This window comes from Sabethes cyaneus, chromosome 2, assembly GCF_943734655.1.
Source record: "Sabethes cyaneus chromosome 2, idSabCyanKW18_F2, whole genome shotgun sequence".
In the NCBI taxonomy this organism is placed as follows: Eukaryota; Metazoa; Arthropoda; class Insecta; order Diptera; family Culicidae; genus Sabethes; species Sabethes cyaneus.
In genome coordinates, this window is record NC_071354.1 from 24,455,185 (window position 1) to 24,475,803 (window position 20,619).

The following is a 20,619-nucleotide window of genomic DNA, read 5'->3' on the forward strand; positions in this document are numbered from 1 at the left end:
AAATAACCATTGTACGAACTAGTCGTTAGGTTTGGTTACCATACAAAAAAGCTGATTTTCGCGAACAAATTTTTCGCGATACCATACTTGGTATGGTGGACATACAGTCGAAGAAATTGTACTAAAACTGCTACATATATAGTATTATTATGGTATTTCGGAAAAAACGATTCACATTGAATGACAGGGACAATGATAATTATATGGTCTCTAATGGTGCATGTAACATTGCACTAATGGTTCTGGCATAGTTAAATGATTGTACCGGAAATCGTTGGTTTATTCTACTTAATGATATAAAAATTGTTTTGTAATGAAATAGGATTCATTTATTTTCTCATAAATTGTACAAAAAATTTGTGAGGATGCCGAACAACACTGCGGCAACTGCGTCACTTTGCCAACCACGAATAATGTCCCAACGTGAAAGATGTTTCGACGACAAGATTGAAGCGACCCGTTATGAGTGTCGGCGACGAGTAGCTCAGGACTGAGTGAAGTGGAGACGAGTTTCTGATACGGCTGACCCCGACGGCTGTAGGCCATGAAGAAGAATACGTGGCCAGAGTAACCCTTCTTGTGTACACATTTTTGTGTATCGATGTGTACTCTGGGTCTGTTAGAAATTCTATTATGAAATATTAGAAAATCTATTATGACCTTCTTTAATCTGAACATTTTTAATCTGTACCCCGGTGGTATAAATGCGTTCACATTAAAAACCGATCAAGCGTCACACACAATTGACGTTAAAGTTGACCGGTAAATTAAAAAAAAGCAAAAAATCTTAATGCGTTTCCTCTTGCTCAGGAGCTTTGGCAATATAACTCATATGCAACTTACCTCTCTCCAGCACTCAAAATAGACCATTTTAGTCGAAACTGCCGAGTCAATTCCGTCTTATACAAACCGAACCTTTAGAATTCACGCATGTTTGAAATGTTTTCAAAACGTTTGTTTTCGTCAAATCAAAACAACAAGTTCATAGGGTGCGCGTCTTGCGCGTGTGTGAAAATGAATAGAGTTACCAAATATTCAGATTAAAAATGAACTCGCCCAATCTGAACGAGCTGTTTTTCATATTAGCGGGGGTTGAGTGTAATAAGAAAAGAAAAACTATATGATATGAATTAAATAAGATCATATTTATTATGTTTTACCTGCATTTTTAATATTGTTTATCGGAGGAGTTGACAACGCACAACATCTCACTTGAAAATTGTAAAACAAAATGGCTGTTTTTGCATTTAGCATACTATACGACAAATGGTAACAATAGGAATCATAGTCCGTATTTCGTTCTTACTATTTATTTAGTACTAACTATATACAATATCGTACCTCAATGGTTAAACAACCATGACTTCGAATGGCAGCAAATGATATGAAACTATATGACGAACAATCACTATCCAGCTTTTTACGAGCCATAATGGCGGACGTGTTCGTAATATTTGAACGGCATTTTTGACATTTCCCTAATACATCGCACGTTTTCTTTCCGCACATTCTTTTAGTTTTACCGTGAACGCGCGGAAAGAAAACGTGCGATGTATTAGGGAAATGTCAAAAATACCGTTCAAATATTACGAACACGTTCGCCATTATGGCTCGTAAAAAGCTGGATAGTCCATATATAATAGCGCCAGAGGAGCCAAAGGTTGTCAGTGTGCAAATCAGAAGAATCATTTAGTTGGGAAACTATAGTGGTGGTGACGCTAGCATATTAGATGATTTTAATTTGAAATTTTATCCAAGAATTCCCGAAAAATTTGTTCCTGAATGATTTCTGTTCTCTGTAGTAAATCTCCGCTTTCGTTAAAAATTTAGCAGTTTGTGAGTGTCTCGGCGCCTCTGTAATCTATCCAACCTTTCCACGAGCGATAATGGCGGCTATTGAGCACAAGTGGGTGTAGGGCATGAACTAACTGTATTTGTAATTGAAAATATACAAAATATAACTAAGGAACCTGGAAATAAAAAGCAGCAGAGTTGAACGTGAAGGAAGTCAGACACGGAGTGATTTCAAGAAGCGAGGAAGCATAAGAATGTTTAGGTGTGAAAACCGAACAGAATAAATTAGAAAATTATTAAATAGCCCTATAGTAACTACAGTGGGCACAATCTTTTGACATCCATTGCAGGAGCGTCGAGTTCGCCCTGACGGAGTTACTATGGACACATGTGTGTAAAAATGTAAACATTGTTTAATATTGCAAATCAGCTGAAATGGAACATAACTGAACAGATTCAAACTTTTGTAGTGGTTTGCGGCCATAGTTTCCTGAAAGTAAAGGCTCAGAATACTTTTTACAATCGTGCGAATTAGGGTTGGGATACCGAGAGTACCGGAACCGGTAATACCGGTACTACCGGCCGATTTTACAGTACCGAAATACCGGTACCGGCATGAGGCAATACCGGTATTTTCGGTTCCAGGCGCTGATGCTGAAATCGTTACTTTATGTAGCAGAAATGAAACTGATATTGATCCTTGCTTATTTTGTAACGCTCAATGAAGTTATCTAAACGAGGCAGATGGATATTATTTTCAAATCTTGGCCAGATTTTTGTAAATAATACCCACGCCGACAGTAGATGTTGGCTACTGTCAAACACATAGAGTACACTGAGAAAACTTTTCGTATAGTTTCTATGTGTCCCACATATAGATTTTTGCAATGTGCCCAGTAAATGATCTTTATGTGCCAAACAGTTATCATTTATGTGCAAGCGAAAAATGTGCACATACTGTTCATATGCGTATAATTATTATGTGTATAATTGCACATACTATTCATACGCGTATAATTTTTATGTGTATTTCTGGGAGGATTGTGTTTATATGCGGCTCATGATAATCATATGGGATTTCATATGGAAATTTACTATTAGTTATGTGCAGAATATTTTGAGTGTAGGGATAGGGTTGCCAGTGCCTTGTAATCCACCTTTTTGCGTGCGTTAAAAGTGCAAAAGATAGAAATATGTCGAAAATAATTTTCACGCATTCTGCTACGGGCAACTCTGTGAATGGAAAAGTGGTCGCGCCTCGTGCGGTGCGGTTCCGTCATGGCGAATAATAAAAAAAATAAAAACCAAAGGTGTTTATTATTGGTTAGTTTACCCTATCGTCCTGGCGTTGAATACTCAGCGAACGAACCCAGCGTGTAGTTCTCGTTTGATTCTCTTTTACTTTGACATTCGTTTGGCATGCACCTCCGGAAACAAAACATCAAAACAAAGAAAACGATTGCTCACCCACAGTGCCACAGTCACGGAATGTAATGGATTTCACGGGTTGCATGAACAGCAGTAGTTGGTCAGTGTAAAAGCAGAGCAGTGCGAAGTGGTTGTGAATCTTATCCGTTCGTCTCTGTTGGCTTTGAACGTTCGAGGTCAAAGTTCTCCTATACAGGCCAGCGTTGCGTTTTTGGTGCCGTTTCATTGGCCTGCATCGCCTTCTGCGGATCAATACATTACCGAGTTGGAGGACTGCGTCATTCGGCACTAAAGATGTTCCGTCGTACATTGACGGTGTCCTATTCACCGCTTCGGAATAACTACGTTACCCTGCCTGATAATTATTTTCGGATGCTGTCCAGCTATGTGAGTTGATTGATTGAATATGGTGGCGGAGTCTTATCGGCGAGAATTTTTCTTGGTTTAAAAATACGCCAATTCATTGTTTTTACAAAATGAGATTTTCTGCCCAGCTGCAGAATTTCATTCATTCTGTGTCAAAGAATATTGGGGTCTGGCTTGGATTAACGTCAAATTTATTCTCAGGGAGCAAAGTTTGTTTTAGTCATTTTGTATTAAGATTGCAATAAATGTCACCAAAGTGCGCCGAACTTGGCACTGCACAGCTTCACAGTAAATGCACTCAGCTGATTCGACCGTTTTTCCAATGCGCAATCGAATGTTGGTTTGTTGGGAGAAATGATAAAAATAAGCACATGTCATCCTGTTTGCCAGTGCGACAACAAACCGTGGTGACGGGGATGGTTGGTTGGTGGTTCAACCGCTTAATAAATGCTTTTTGGGGTTTATTTTTAGAAAAACGGCTGTTTGAGCATAACGCGTGGTATCGACACACACTACATGTCTTGGTCGCCGTACGGGGGCGGTGGCTACCAGGATAACCGGATTGGCATCAACGCCCAGGTTGCCAGTTCGATGGGCCTCCGGGAGGGTGACATGATCATGGTGGCCCTGATTATGGAGGTTCGCTCGTTGAAGACGGTGGAGGTAACGGCAGTCTCGGAGCAAGATTGGAATATACTCGTAAGTTGATTCGATTTTGTATTGGGATTTGAATGAAATTGAATTCCTTTTTTTTGTTTTTATAGAATGCCAGTAGTAATCGTATTCAATCGATTCTACTAGATCAAACAAGGGTCGTTACAAAGGGTCAGATTCTGGTTGTTTGGATAAACGATTCCATTACGGTCAAAATAAAAATAAGTAAGTATCAAGCTCAGAAAATGGTTCTGTCTATTTGTTACAAGATTTTACAAACATCATTTTTTACTTCAGAATTCACCATCCCGCCCCTGCCGTTTGGTCGACTGGAGAATGACACCGAATTGGTTGTGGAACCATACAAGAAACTACCGAAAAAAGAACCGGATCAACCTGCGGCGCTGGTACGTAGCAATACCAACCTGAACATAGCCGAGTTGGTTCGCCAGCGGAATCAACAGCGCGCAAAGATGAAGGAACTTGAAAATGGATCCAATGATAGTTTCGTTAATTCGGCTGGACTAATAACGCCATCGGTGTCGGATCCTGCAGCTGCAAAAAAGCGACCGCTTACATGGCACCGCAATGGCATTGGACTGGAAAATGGTATCAATGGGGAACACAACGACAGCAATAAGCCAAAATCTAAGCCAAAAGAAAAAGAGAAAAATGTTTTGAAGCGTAGCTCAACGGCTGGTGGAGCAACCAACGGCACTGGAATTGCTGGCAAAGCACAGACAGCTGTTCGGAACTCACTTTTTGAAAACGATCTCGAGAGGCACTTGAATAAACTGCAAACAAGCAAATCGATGGCCAATTTTCTAAGCGAGCAGAATGCTGAGGAGGACGTGAAACATGTTGAAAATAACTGCACGAATAAAAGTCAGTATCTGGATGAATTGGTCGCGATACTGACACGTGAAGCGCCGAAAATGCACGAATTTCGAGTAATTCAAGGAGTTTGGAATAATAGGCGAAACAATTCGCAAATTTGCGACATCTACATTACCAAAGAAAATATCCCGCAGGGTATGGATATTAATTTGCCTTTTCTGCTAACAACGAATGACGACCGGGAGTACTACGTCAACGTTCGCATGGCGTCGGACGGAGAGCGCTTTCCACGGAATGCCTATCCGACGGTGGAAATTAACGATAAGCTGATGGCTCAATTGGAAATAAATCATGGCGAGAAGGTGACACTGAAAGCGAAACAAAATGCGCTGAATATTGTTGATATGATTGAACTACAGCCGGCAACCAAAGTGGCACCGAAAGTCGAGGCAGATATCGTGGAGAAGTTCAAGGAATTCATCCTGTTCAACTCCAAAGTGCACCCAGTGCTACTAAACCAAGGTCAAGTTTTTAAACTGCCTGAGTACTATTTGACCATCAAGTTACAGCCGGCCAACTTGAAGTACTGCCTGGTGAATGGGGTCATTCTCAGACAGAGCAAAGTGACTTGCTCTGGAGAAGTGAAACCCCTAGAAGCGTTTGTTTCCGCTGAAGGAGAAGAAAAGAAAGTTAAGCCGGTAGATTCGGCAGTAAAGGCTTCGAAATCGGTCAAAATTGAAAAGCTACAGCAAATTGTGGACGAATGTGTCGATCAGCTGAAGCTGAATCTGTGCCTGGACGGCAGAAGTTCAGTCAGAAAAAGTTACAACGTACTGATTGCTGGTCCCGATCAAAGCGGTAAAAAGACCGTTTGCCAAGCGGTGTTGAACCGCCTGGCGGAAGCTCCGTTCCATTGTTTTACAACGACATTTAACTGTTCTAAGCACAAAGGCCGCAAGCCGGATGCTATCCAGAAAGACTTGCGTCACAGTTTCTATCTGTGCATGTTTCACAGTCCCGCTGTGATATACTTGGAAGGACTGGACGTACTGTCGCATCAGGCCGGCGAGCAGAACACGCAGGATGCTGAGTACCACAATAAGTAAGTGTTTTTTTTAAGAATTTAACAATATTGATTGGTTCAATGATATTTTGCTCTCAGAGTTTCAGATATGTTTCGTAAACAAATTGAAGAATTCACAAGCAATAACGCCATATCCGTGATCGCATCGATAGGCAGCGTTAGTAATCTAAACCGGAGGTTGTACTCCTCTCGTGGGTTTCATCTGTTCCACCACATTCGACGGCTGCCAAATCTAGACAAGACTGACAGAGAGAGTGCATTGAAAAGCCTATTCGTGACCAAGCAATGCAAGCTGGAGCGAACAATCAACTGGAAACGGCTGGCCAACGCAACCGAAGGTTACACCATCGGTAGTTTGGTACAGATGGTGGATCGCGCTGTGTTTTACGCTTTCAAACATAGTAAGATTAATTTCTGATTAGGTATCAGATAAGTTCAAAAAATTTCTGAATTACAGACTTCAAGTTCCCACTAATCACGGAAAAAATGATCAACAACGCACTGGACGTTACCAATTCGTACTGTCTGCAGGGGATTGAAAATCACAAACAATCGGAAGATGTGGAACCGGATGACGATGTTCCGGGTGATCGCGTTCCAGGGTTGGAAAATGCCATCGAAGTGTTCCAAGAGGTGCTGATGTGGCCCAGCAAGTTTCCGAAAATTTTCGAAAATTCACCCCTTCGAAATCAAGCTGGCATACTGCTGTTTGGGCCGCCGGGAACCGGCAAAACTTACTTGGGTGAGCATGTTTCTAATTAATTGTAATTAAAACAAAGTGAGTAGAGAGTAATTTAAAAATTTTCAGTTGCTAAATTGGCTAAAACCTGGAACCTGCGCATGATTTCGGTAAAAGGTCCCGAACTGCTGGCAAAATATATCGGTCAAAGCGAAGAGAATGTGCGAAATCTTTTCGATCGGGCACGAAGTGCCAAACCGTGTGTGCTGTTTTTTGATGAATTTGACAGTTTGGCACCTCGGAGAGGTCACGATTCGACAGGTGTTACGGATCGCGTTGTAAATCAACTGCTAACGGAGCTTGATGGCGTGGAAGGTTTGCAGGGCGTAACGGTAATCGGAGCTAGCTCGCGTCCGGAGCTGCTCGATCCCGCTTTGCTGCGGTCCGGAAGAATTGATCGATTGGTTGAATGTAGCATACCAGATGAGGTGATGGGAACCGAGGACACTCGTTAGTGCACGGAAGTAACAGTTTATTTAATTTCGCAGAAATCACGTCTGGCTATTTTCAAAAACCACAGTCGTTCTTTAAACCTGGCAGCCGATGTGCAGCTGAACTATTTTGCGAAAAAATCCAACGGCCACACCGGGGCGGATATACAAAGCATTTTAACAACGGCCAACATGTTGGCAGTTCAAGAATGCTTAAGCAATGCTGCAGATGATGAGGTATGTATGAAAACCATATTCAGTACTCGATTGTTGAATACAGATACGATAAGGTAGCTGGTTCCTTAAAACAAATGTGAGAGGAGTCCATTTCGTACCAACCGGGCCAATGAGTTATGTGTAATCTTCACGACTCTGACCTAGGGATGGACGAACGGCTCACGAGTCGTTCAAATGAACCAGTTCACAAGTAGCAGCGCAAATGAACGGCTTTTCAAAAAGAACCACGGTTCTTTAAACTTATCCGAGGGTGACACGGAGTTTGGTTCGTGTATCGTAATTTATCGAACTGTCAGCTTGGCGGAAAAACGAATCGGCGCTGGAAAAAGATTCTGTAATCTTCTAGGGGGAGCGGCGAGCATTACATTTATTCCAGTAAGCAACTTGCAAGGGAAGCTAATCTAGGGTTGAGCGAGGTCCGTTGGTCGGATACTAGCGAACATAAGACACTGTCAGGGCAAGTCCTATTTTTTATCTGATACGAGGTGAAATTGCTACTCGAGAAAGAGAAGCTGGATTCCTACTGAACCCAGAAGCACATGCGGTTCTGATAAAGTGGGACCCGATTAACGTAAGAATAATCGTTGCCAGATTCAGCACATGAGTTAGAAAACTTACTGCAATCCAGTGCTATGCGCCAACAGATGCTGCCTGTCACGCACAAAAAAAGAGATTCTACAGGTAGCTGAACAGCGTGGTAGAGGAAATCCCGAAGTGGGACGCAAAGATTGGTTCACGCTACGCGGACCTTGAAAGCGTCATGGGACGCCATGGCTAAGGAGAGATGAGCGAAAATTTGGAGCTGTTTGCAGAATTTTGGGGTAATAATAACATGGTCATTGGCGGATCGCTTTTTCCTTATAGACCAGCACATAAAATCATGTGTTTTTCCCGCGACGGCAGAACAGACAACCAAATCGTCCACATCTGCATCAGCCGAAAATGGGGAGCAGCTTGTTATCGCTGAGATATGTTTGCGCGTCGCAGGTGTCCAACGACGGTGTCGTGACGACGTCCGTCGACTGGAGAAGTGAAAATGGCATTTGAGGAATAACTTGAACCCCGAGTCTTGGAGCTGCCGCCTGGTGGAACACTTGAAGAACAATGGATCGGCATCAAGACTGACTTCATCACGACCAGTGATAAAACCTTCGGAAGATCGAAAGCCGATATTGAGCGGGAGCAAACGAGAGTGGCTAAGACAGCCCGTTAACGATTCGCCGAACTGAAGATGGCCATGGTGCTAGGATGAATACTATGATGCCGTCAGAGAACAGAGCTACTGACTGACGATACAGAATAGCTCAAGCGATGGACTGAACATTTTGAACAACTCTTTCGGGTGTCAGATTTGAGAGACGGACAAAACCAGCAGCATATGACGCCAATAGTTTGTCGCATCAATCGCGTCAATTCTGAGGCATCATCACTGAATGAAATTGAAGCAGCCATCAAGAGTATGAAATTCAACAGAGCGCAAGGGATAGACTGTATTTCAGCCGAGATGCTCAAAGCTGGCCCATCTTTGTCAGTCCAGATGATGCATCAGCATCAGCTATTCAGCAATATATTGGAAACCGCAACTTTTGCAGTGAACTGGATGCAGGACATATTGCATTGGTCTAAGTCCCTAAAAAAGGAGACCTAACTTAATACGGTAACTGGCGTGGAATTATGTTGCTCTGTATTAATCTCAAAGTACTTTATAAGGTAGCTTTTCTTACTCGCATAATTCCAAATCGATATGCAGTGCAAATTAAGTGTCGTATCTGAGAGCTCTCAAGCAGCAGGTCTTCCAGTCAAGGTAGCAAAGACTAAGTCTATATGGTAGTGAACATTGACAATCCCACCAACTGTACAGTAGCAGGACAATAGGTTGAGCATGCGGAAGCCTGTTACAATAATCTAAATTAAGCGTAAACCGAAGACAACAATAGCTGGTTACACCCTAAATTATTATGGCTACAGATTCATCACACGAAACGCAAACGTGTTACATTTGTCATTTAACAATGTCACATTTCCGCTCACTCGCTCGCTCAAGACAGATCAGATGGTATTACAGTAAGGTGACTTCAGTCTCGCAGTAAACCTCCAAGTGTTCAGTCGGATGAACGAGAGCATGCCATCTCGTACTTAATCTTCACGTGCTACACAAAGGACATTATAGCGAAGGTAATTGCGTTATTTCATCGCATAAATCATGGATTGACGGGATTCGTTCTGCAGAAAATCAGGTGATACGTCTCTCTAAAGCCGGACACGAAACGTTGGGGCCAATGTCGGGCTGATCAAGGGACAGCACGAAAGGTCAGTGAGACAAACACGTGTAGGTAATGATCGAAAATCAAGAAACGCCAATGAATCGCATCTAACAAAGAGTTACTCGCACACCATGTACTTAACCTGGTTATAACTCATTATACTTTCGACTGGAAAAACCATGTACGACATGCATCCCTAGTAGCTAATATCGGCTGAGGCCATTAGCCATTTAAGGCGCTAATTTAAGGGTGTTTTAAGGAGAGCTAAAGCACAGACTTACAGGCGTAACACTGCAGCATAGTTTCATCACCAACAAATACGATCATTTCAAATCTACGCTCTAGCCAAGACTCAAATAATAGTCGCTGCGCGAGAACGTCGTTCGCCTTCGCTAGCGCTGCTATCAGATGAAATATGAATAAAATCATAGCATAGCTAAATTTATAGCGAGCCGCTTTGCGTGGCACGAAGACTGCACCAGATGATGCTAGTGTTTTTTGCGAGATTTAGAATGATGAATCGCCTTTTCGAATCATGAATTTAGAATGATGGTAGCACGTGTGATGCAGTTGTCGAATTCCTAACCTCGTATAGCATTTCAGCAGGACGAACCGTATCCGTAGGTTTAGGCACGTGAGTTCCGTTCAGAAATCGTCCCAGCAGGACGGATCGAATCCGAGTGAGTATGAGTAGGCACAGGGGTTGCTGAAGTAACCACGGTTGTATGAACCAATACAAGTGAGCGAGCGGACTGAAACGAACATCGTGCTATCTGATCAAAGCGGACTCGAACGTAAATCGAAGAATAGATTCCTTCCCAAGTAGCACACGTTGTCACAATTGAGTCGCAGCGGCTGATATGCGACAAATTTAAATGTAAAACTTCGGTTACAGTAACCTAAAATATAACAGTTGTGTAACCGAAATAGCGCAACTTATGTAACTAAATCTGGTTGCATTAACAGTTACTCAATAACCAATATGTAACATGTATAGTTACAAAATGGTTACTATTGAAGTTACACATAAACTGTAAATTGACTTTCAATTGGTGGCAAATTAGTTATCTTGTAACTTTTATTGCATAGCGAAAATGTAGCAGGTTTATTATTTCAATCTATGGCTGTCAACGTCAAGCAGTAAATTTAACTGTTGAATATAAAAGAGTGTATAAATTATTATTTCAACACAAATTTTAATGCAGTTTCAAATTTATGGTGAAATGCATGATTCTAGCTTTGAAAAATTCACGCGCTCTTATTTAATATAGCTTTTCGTTACTTACTTCCTTGAAAAATTGATGTTTTGTAAATCAAATATAAAAATTTTAATTTTAATTTTTTGATTTTTTAAATTTATTCTTAGCAATAATGAATTAGTGGAGAAATTCACCTAGAAACCATTAAAAATCAAGTTGTTTTCGCTATCACTTCTATCACAGTAAAATTCATAGCCATTTTGCCTTTGGTTCTAACTACTACACCATCGTCCTTGAAGTTTTGTATCGTTTTCGGCATATTGCATGAAATGATTTTAAGCAGCCATTGTTCATTGTTCACATTGTAGATATCGGGAAAAGGTATTTTTAGTGATTGTTGTGAAAAGAAAGTGTTAATTTAATATCAAAGAATAGTTTCAGTTTGAATAAAACAGTTACCACCAGTGTTAATCATAGAAGGTTACATTTCAGTTACATTCTAGTTGTACGTAAACTTAGCCTTCGACCTGGTTACGGTATCGGTTATACGGTAACCAATATTAAATCTGTTGTAGTCACTTATTTCTTATGTCGTCATTTCTAAGTTACACTGTAACCTATTTTCATTGCCGGTTTCGTTTCGATGTAACTTGATCGTTTTGACGTTTGAGAATAATCATCATTTGTTTACTTAATACCAATGTCTGGGCGGAGAAGATTCCAAGTACCATCAATTAAGTAAATAAACGCATTTACAAGAGCATTTCACAACCCGTGTACCAATTGTTTATCTTTACCATTAGCAATATTCTTCAGGTCTAGTTTTTCCTTAATCCGTTGTGCTTACAAGGAACAGTGAACAAATTGTTGCGAAAATGTTACTAGCCGACTTTTTTTGACTTCGTAACTGCTCGTAACGGAAAATTAACTGTTTTGCGACCAGCAAGTTGATGACAGTTTGGAAAAAGGTTTCATTTGTGTCACTTGATAACTATTTGGTAACTCGTAACTGATAGGTGACTGTTTTGCGACGACCAAGTTGTTGACAGTTCGAAAAAAAGGTTTCAATTTGGTCATTTGGTAACTACCTGGTAACTTTTTGAGATTTTTGTCATATTTTTAATTTTATGTAACCTAACTCGTTACAAGTATCCTAAATGTAACTGCTGTGCAACCTTTTTGTATTTTTTTATTTTTATGATTAGTTACAAGTGCTACTTGGGTTACTAAGTGATAAAGCCGGGTTCCGGGCGGCCGACGACCCTGAGCGACAAGAAGCTCTGAAGGATGCTGAAGAGGAAGGCCGAGGGAAAAGTGGCTTCATCGCTGCGTGCGCTTGGCCGGGAGGTCGGTGCAACCGGCCAAACAGTGAAAAAGTACCTGAACCATGGACATACATATCAGGAAGCGACATGTCCCGTCCACTGATCTCGGAGGTGTAGGCAATGCCGCAGCGGTAGCGGTTGAATAAGATGGTCAAGAGGATTTTTCCGGCGAATCGAGACAGTCGGCGATAAGGGCTGCTAAGCCGCTCTTCATTCGCTCCGGACTGGCCGTGAACACGGAATTTTATAGTACGAAGTGCCTGCCGGAAGTTGCATCGTTCATCTAGAATTACCATAAGGGCGAAGACGTGGTGTTCTGGCTGGAGCTGGTGTCGGCCCATTACTCGAAACGATCGTTGGAGGATATGGAGTGACTGGTACCCAAGTCAGCGAACCCGCCCAGCGTCCCTAAGCTGCGTTCCATCAAGAATTTCTGGACAAACCTGAAGCGTAAGATCTACTCCAACAATGTTGTTGCGAAAACTGAGGAGGAATTGATAAATGAAACGAAGAAAGAACTCAAAAACATGCCTACACGCATGGTTTCGCCCGCCATGGCAAATGTTCCGGGTAACTGCCGAAAAAAGTCAATTTTTTAAATGCAAATGTTAGATGTAAAATTACAAGTACTGTTTAACATACTTCCATTGGCTGTCCGTGAATCTGATAGACTATCACATTTACCGAGCCGGGCAAGAACAATGAGTGCAATAGGTTGCGTCCACCCAATGAGTCAATAAGTATGAAACGATAGCGAATAGCAGATCTGCGAAACAAATATATTCGCTTCATACATAAAGCGACTTGTTTCATTTGTTGAACAGACCGTTTCAAGCAAGCTTCAGTTGAAGTTGGTGGCTGCTTCAATTGACGACGACTAAAAGTCAAGCACGATGTGTCGATATTATCTAGGTTAATTATAATATGCGTTGTATTGTAGGAAGTGCTACTCAAACTCAATTCATTTGCAGTTGATATAGAAGATAGAAAAAGTACAAATGAAAAGTTAAAACCGACGGTCGTGATGAAGTGAAACCCGTTTCACTGACGCGGACTGAAGCCAATTAGGAGGCGAAGCGGGGCTGCTTCAGTTGAAACCGAAGCTTCATGGTTTTATTGTTGAGTGACGATATGCAATTGAAGGTGACGTTGTCGGGCCCTGATTGGGACTGACCGTAAATGTTCCGGACTAAGTTATCGCTCTGGGAAATGGCCAGTATCGATCATGAACAAAAGCTTATCATGCAACACTTCAAATTACGACAGAATTTAAAAACTGGATCAATCTAAGTCAGATCAACTACCTAGTACCACGTTGGTTATTATATCTGGACAAGTTCCGGGGACTTCTGGGAACACCCAGACAAGTGGCCAGTGTCGTCCATGAACAAAAACTTATTGTGCGACACCATAAATCACACTAGAATTACTAATAACTTGATCAATGGAAGCCAAATTTGCTGGTCATATCTGGACATGTTTGGAGGATTCCGTGAACTCCTAGGGAAGTCAACAATACAAAGTTGTATAAACCATATCCGGAATCAGCCATTGTGGTAGGCCATAGGTACTCAATTTGGCTTACATGGATCTATTTTGAAAGTTTTAGTGCGATTTAAGGTGTTGTTTTTTTTTTGTTTTTTTTGGTCGGCCACCAGCACACCGAAAGGCTATTGGGCATTTAAGGTGTCGCATGATAAGTTTTTGTTCATGGACGAAACTGGTCACTCGTCTGGGTGTTCCCGGAAATCCCCGGAATTTGTCCAGATATAAGCAACGTGGTACTAGGTAGTTGATCTGATTTAGATTGATCTAGTTTTTAAATTCTGTCGTAATTTGAGGTGTTGCATGATAAGTTTTTGTTCATGTTCGATACTGGCCATTTTCCACAGCGATCGCGGTTTTCACAACTGGCAAGCATTTCGGACAAACCTAACTCTGAATATGTCGTGCCACCAAATTTGTACGTGATATTGGGTCCTTTACGGGAAGCTCAAATAGAACGAAGCAACCAAACATGGAACGCCAAAGTGGGACTTCTCGCGAGCCATGGGATCAATTCCAAAGGCTCTTGAACTGTTTTTGACAGCGTTGGCTTAAGGAGTATCTGTCTGTCATTGGGGAGCAAACTAACCGGTTGATGGCTCTTGTCGTGTGGAAATCGGAAATGTAGAGCTAACAATCCACGGTGCATCGAATCGTTAAGTAGATTTTAAAATCATCAGCATACGACAATATATCTGTTGTAGCATCGTTAAAAACTGAAATAAACAAAAATGATCTCAAGTTTCTACCTTGCAGTACACCATGTTTATGTGTGAATAGGGATTATACTTTCAAGTCAAACTAAATCTGCAAGATTCTATCGCAGAAATTTTAGTTTTTAGACAGGCAGTTTGTAGGTTAGCAGCACTTGATATAGGAGTTAATCATGCGACCCTCGGAAGCATGAGAGTGCACCCGAGGGTGAATTTTACCATAGCAGAGTCAAGCAAATCAAGTGAACTAAACACCCTAGAATGTCAATCGAAGATCTGCTGGTCTAGGTGCGTCTCCAGGGTTTTTTTTTAAAAAAAACAACGCAATTTCTGGCAATAAAGAGCTGGAGAATTATTTTCAGTAGTGGTCAAAGAAACTGCCCGCGGAATTGAAATTTCGAAAAGAAACAAACAAAAAACATTATGTAAATCTGTGACTACATATTATGAAATGAAGCGATTCGAGGATAACTTCACAGTTGTGGCCAAATAAACAACAAATTGCATAGTTTAAAACAAAAATGGTTTTGTAAAAAAAGCAGCTCTAGATATGAAGGACTATTATCAGATGACCTTCAACAGTAAAATACAAAGCTTTAGCAATTGGTCCTACAAACGAGAAAAAAAAGAAAATGAACTGCGATGATGTTAGAGCTTAGCTTGAACGAAACACTTTATGGCCAGAAATAAATCATCACCACCGGTTCAATCGACACCACAAGCTGTCATGCAGTTAATTACCGGGTTGAACTTCGTTTGGAAACGAAAGTTTAGCACCCTGCAAAGGTTGACATAGCAAAAGTTTTCCGCCGCATTACCGATAAGATCCGCGTTTCCGCTTCGCGTTGTTTGAAAGTAAACCCAGTCGAGTGAGTCGGTGATGATGATCGTCATTATCCTTTGGTAGAGAGTAATCATAATCTCCTTTAACGGAGCAGAATGATGATAATACCGTTTCACCCGTTTACGCTAAATTGTTTTCTAGTGTAAAACCCCAGTAGTTGCTGGATGAAATAGATATGAAGAACTCCCCCGTTTCGAGGGCAACGATAATGACTGTTTTTGAATGTGTCTTTCTCGCGCTTCGCGCGTGAAGGACGATTAGGTGACTGCATGTGTGCTGTATCAGGTATAATTCATGTGTTATAAGCGACAGTCTTTGCATTGACTTAAGCACATAAAGGGAGTTATCTTATAAGCGAATACTGTCAGGAAGTGCGACCATTCCGAAAGTATACATGAATAATTAAAATTAAAAATTTCATTTCTAACCAAAAACGAATTAACACACTTTTTATTGTTTCTGCCTGTACAGCATGTTCCGGAGGAGATAACCATTTACCAGCGGCATCTTTTGGAGGCTTTCACCAGCACGCGGCCCTCTTTGAGTCCGCAGGATGTACAAAAGTACAAGGACACGTAAGTTTTACTCGCTGATTAAGTAAAGCAGCTCTCACGATTTAAAATTTGCATTTCCAGCTACGCACGATTCACGAACAGAGAACCCCCCTCGAGGGATTTCGTTGCGAAGCGGGCCACGCTGGCGTAAGATGGGTTTGGACTATTTAGTTGGTTTGGTTTTTTATCAGCTGCGGTGATATTGTTGCTTAGGTTTAGAATGAGAAGGTATAAAAGACAAACATTTTCTAACTTTGTGAAGTGTGTTTCCTAGACCGATGACACTCTCTGTCGCAATTGCATCAAGTTGTCGTTACTTCCACAGCTCGGGAAAAAAGTAAATCCCACTAAAGCCCTTATAATGGCTCTATAGGCGAAACGAGCGTGAAGAGGAAGAATAAATTCCCCTCACAAAGGAAACAGGCACAATACCGGAGCGCGGAGAGCACAAAGATATCACCCATACGCCCATTGTAGCATGTAGGTAAGACCGGCTGAAGAATCGACAAGTGCAGTTACGACAAATCCCTACCAATCACATTCAAGAGGGTGTGAAAGGATTGGCGAAAATAAAACTGTTTGCATACTGGCAAAAAAAGTACTGTGACACCCGGTGAAAAATAATCGTATCCTTACTGAGTTTGCTAGACAACTCCACTTGGAATCGTATCTTCTTTCAATGGGAAATCTTTTCTTTCAATTTGGCTCAATAGCATTCCTATGCTTCTCCCCCATTCAATGTCCTAGCCTAATTCGATTATAAGAGAAAAATCAGTTTCAATAACACTTATGTGTGCGGTTCTGTGCTCGAGTTCAATCGAATGGAATAACATTTGTTTCCTTGTGAATGGATTTCCGTTAGGAAAAAAATTGAAGCCGAATTCAATCAGTGAAGCGATTAAAAAAGCGATAAAGCTCGCTAAATGTGAATATTTTCTGAGCAACCGCAATTGCATCTTCCTAATTTCAATCTCCTTTCCAGTTTGTATGCGATTAGGATCGCTCATTGGGTAATGACGTGTGGTGATGGAAATTTCCAATAATTTCAATCCTTGCCTGGGAAGCTAAAATTTCATTTAGCGATTGATGCTACCGGTTAATGCTCTGTAAGATGTTGTCACCCAGCTACAGATGAGATGAGTAGGGTTTGAACGGATTTATTCCGCCGGTTGTGTGATTGGATCGCATATTACATACTCATTACCGTGTGGAATGAGGTTTCTACTATTGACTTTTTTCAACTGCTTTCATAATGGTGTGAAAAAATTGCTAGATATTCTTACTAGTACAACATCATCTCCCAATCCTTATGACTTTGGATAGCAGAACATGCTAATGACAAACTGATGGAAGCGATAATGGATTTTTTATTGGACCTGGCGACGATGAAAATAGGATGTTATCCCGTAACCTCTTTCATGTGCTATATCTAATGTAAGCAGATCCCATTCGCCGCCTTTCATCAGACGATCTCGGTTGGATTTTTCATTTATCCCGATTCCACGCTCAATTACCTTTATCATACCTTTTTAAACAGTAGAATAACTATTATAGTAATTTTCAATATAGGGAATTTAATTATCATTGTAGATTATGGCGTTGGCACGATGCTTGACGTGCTATCGTACGGAGCCCCAGCGAATGATACTCCGTTGAGAGAAGGTAACACCTATTTTGGGACGTTGAAACACTGTACTTTACCTCATCATAGCCAGGCTGGTAGTCAGAGTGTTGTGACGATTTCCCCGAGGCAACCTACCACTATGCTGTGGTCGAGCTGAGCAGGGCAGTCCATCGATTACGCCGCGCATCAAAAATCAACTTTTGCTGGAATTATCATCTCAAACTCCGAAAAAATTAAATACTCTTAACTCCCTTTCAGTAACAAACGAATCGTTTATTGCGAATTCAGTAATCTCAAACTCTCGTTCTGCCTAGCACCGCCTCGTAACCGCAGATGATTGTCGTACACTAGTGTTCTCTAGGATAAGGCCGTCTATTTGTATCTCGATCACAATAAAAGACCAAGCATTCTTGCAAGACTAGCTGAGTAGCGCTAAGTTATAGTATCCATTGTCAGCAAGCAAACTACAAAGAGGACGACAGGCTAGATTGCTGTAATTTCGCTACATCACGTTGGTCAACGCTAGATTTTGCTCTCCCAGATTTTGTTTCGTCGCATCCTAATCGCAAGGGAATTCCTAGGGTAGAATCAGGCGGGCTTTATTGGGGCCCGTCCTACTGCGGATCAAATCCTTCGACAAATCCTCCAGAAATTTCGAGAGTACAACGTGCCCACACATCATATTTTCGTGGATTTCAGAGCAGCATACGATACAGTTGAACGCGAATAGGTATGGCAGATAATGCACGGGTATGGTTGTTTTCCGGACAAACTGACGTGACTGATCAAAGCTACCCTGGAGCCCTTTGATATGCTAAGTGTGCGTTTCAAGGACACTCTTAGTCCTTTCGAACCGCGCAGAGGATTGCGGCAAGGGGATGGATTGTCCTGTATGTTATTCAATATCGCTATTGAAGATGTGATCCAGTGAGCGGGCACCGAAACGAGAGGAACGATCTTCAGTAAGAGTAGCCAATGCCTAGTCTTCGCAGACGACCTCGGCATCATTACTAAAAACCTTGGGACACCAGATTGAAAACAGAGGCTAGGAGGATAGGGTTACAAATTAATGCGATGATAACCAAATATATGGTAGGAAGAGGCTCCACCCAACAAACATTTCTGCTTATTAAGCGCTTGAATCCCGAACATTGGCTGTATAACGGTTAAATAATCTACTGTTCAAATAAAATGTTTGTTGGGCAGAGAAAGCAACGTTTGCCTCCACAGACAGTGACTATTGACGGCGATGAACTGGAATTGGTTGATAAGCTCTCATATTTGGGATCTCTGGTCACCGCGGACAATAATACGAGTGAGGAGATCCAACGACGCATTCAAGCTGGAAATCGAGCCTACTTTTTCCTCCGCAAGACGCTTCGATCAAGGACCACACGTCGCCGCACAAAGCTGACGATCCAGAATTTCCACTTCCGTGAATTAAACAACAGAGTGAAAGGGAAAGGGGGCATTGCTATGAGGTGCAACGCTACCTGCCACCTACTGCCGAGCTGCGACTTAATAGATCAACACATAGATGGGTGTAATTGCCGCTCAATTACGATCTGCCTTGGGCAAAGTATATCAAGTGTATCATTGCGGGTGACCTCAACCACGAAAACATCTAGAACGCACTCAGGCTCTAGGCCTGAAGGAGGTGAGTTCTAGATAAGCTAGTCCATCTCATCGAGGCTTAGTATGAGGCGTTTTCGTGCAATGTGCTGTACAATGGTGTCTTGTCCGACACTATAAGGGTTACTGCTGGTGGGAGACACGGCTGCATCTTATCACCGCTGCTATTTCTCATCGTTATGGATGAACATTAGTTGGGGCGATAGACCAAATCGAGGATTGCCTTGGAATCATCTAACGATGGAACAGAAAAATGACCTAAGCCTAGCCGATGATATAGTCTTGCTCGCACCATGCCGAAACGATATGCAGAGCAAGTTAGACGACCTCTCCGAGAGCACCCAGGTAGCAGGTCTAGTCAATGTAGCAAAGACTAAATCTATGGTAGTGTACACTGACGACAATCCCACTAGCTTTAGACAAGAGGTTGGGTAGGTGAAACCTTTCAATATCTTCGTAGCCGGACAACACCCGATGGTGGTACACAATCCAATATAGCCATACAGATCAGGAAGCCCAGGGGTCCCTTTGCAGGTCTGCGAAACGGTTGGCGCTCAAGCCAGATCACTTTACATACGAAAACCCGAATTTTCAACTCAAACGTTAAATCCGTATTGCTGTATGCCTGCGAAACTTGTTGTATTTCAGTGGACACAACGCAAAAACTGCAGCCTACTTGCGAAATCTCGTTTGTGCCTAGTGGCCTGACAACAGGATATCCAGTTAGGAACTCCATCGTCGATATAACCAACGGCCGATTGCAACAAAAATTTGAGAACGTAAGTGAAACTGGATCGGACACACTTTAAGAAAACGAGCGAACGAAATCTGCAGAGAAACGAAGAAACATCTTCGGCGGAAAGCTTGCAGGCCAACTACTACCACAGCTTGGTGCCAAATTGTCCGACCCAGATCTGCAGATCGGGGGTCTACTCCATTATGGTAATTTTCCCTACGAACGTGGTCATCACCCGGACGTCTTCCAAAGGGTGTCACCTGGCCTATCCCGTAATACTCAAGTTGGCTGCATCTACCGATATGGACAATTTGGACAATCAACCCCCACAAGACTACGCTGTGTGTCTTCTGCATGTTCTGGAGTTGATCAATCAGGTGCTAGAATCACTCCAACCAGCGATTGGACCCAGAGTTGGTATTAGAAATATAGATATTTCCCATAATAACTCCGTCGAATACTGTCGCAGGGTGAAGATTTGATCCATTGCTGGTAGATCGATCCTTCAATGACTTGGATGACTTAGAATGACTTTGTAGGCGGCATTCAGGATAGGGAGCGCAGTTTATCGCTTTTCTCATAGTTAGCGCACATAACCCCGTCTTTCCACTCT

At 42.0% G+C, this 20,619-nt stretch overlaps 1 protein-coding gene across 1 annotated transcript; it reads left to right on the forward strand.

Moving 5' to 3' along the window:
* The first annotated feature begins 3,279 nt into the window (after nucleotides 1-3,279).
* Nucleotides 3,280-16,249, forward strand: LOC128733974 (peroxisomal ATPase PEX1). Its single transcript, XM_053827904.1, has 10 exons — nucleotides 3,280-3,609; nucleotides 4,060-4,287; nucleotides 4,353-4,467; nucleotides 4,540-6,181; nucleotides 6,242-6,564; nucleotides 6,621-6,905; nucleotides 6,972-7,330; nucleotides 7,391-7,570; nucleotides 15,932-16,035; nucleotides 16,096-16,249. The coding sequence occupies exons 1-10, from the start codon at nucleotides 3,517-3,519 to the stop codon at nucleotides 16,163-16,165; spliced, it is 3,399 nt and encodes a 1,132-aa protein (XP_053683879.1). The 5' UTR covers nucleotides 3,280-3,516; the 3' UTR covers nucleotides 16,166-16,249.
* Nucleotides 16,250-20,619: the final 4,370 nt, after the last annotated feature.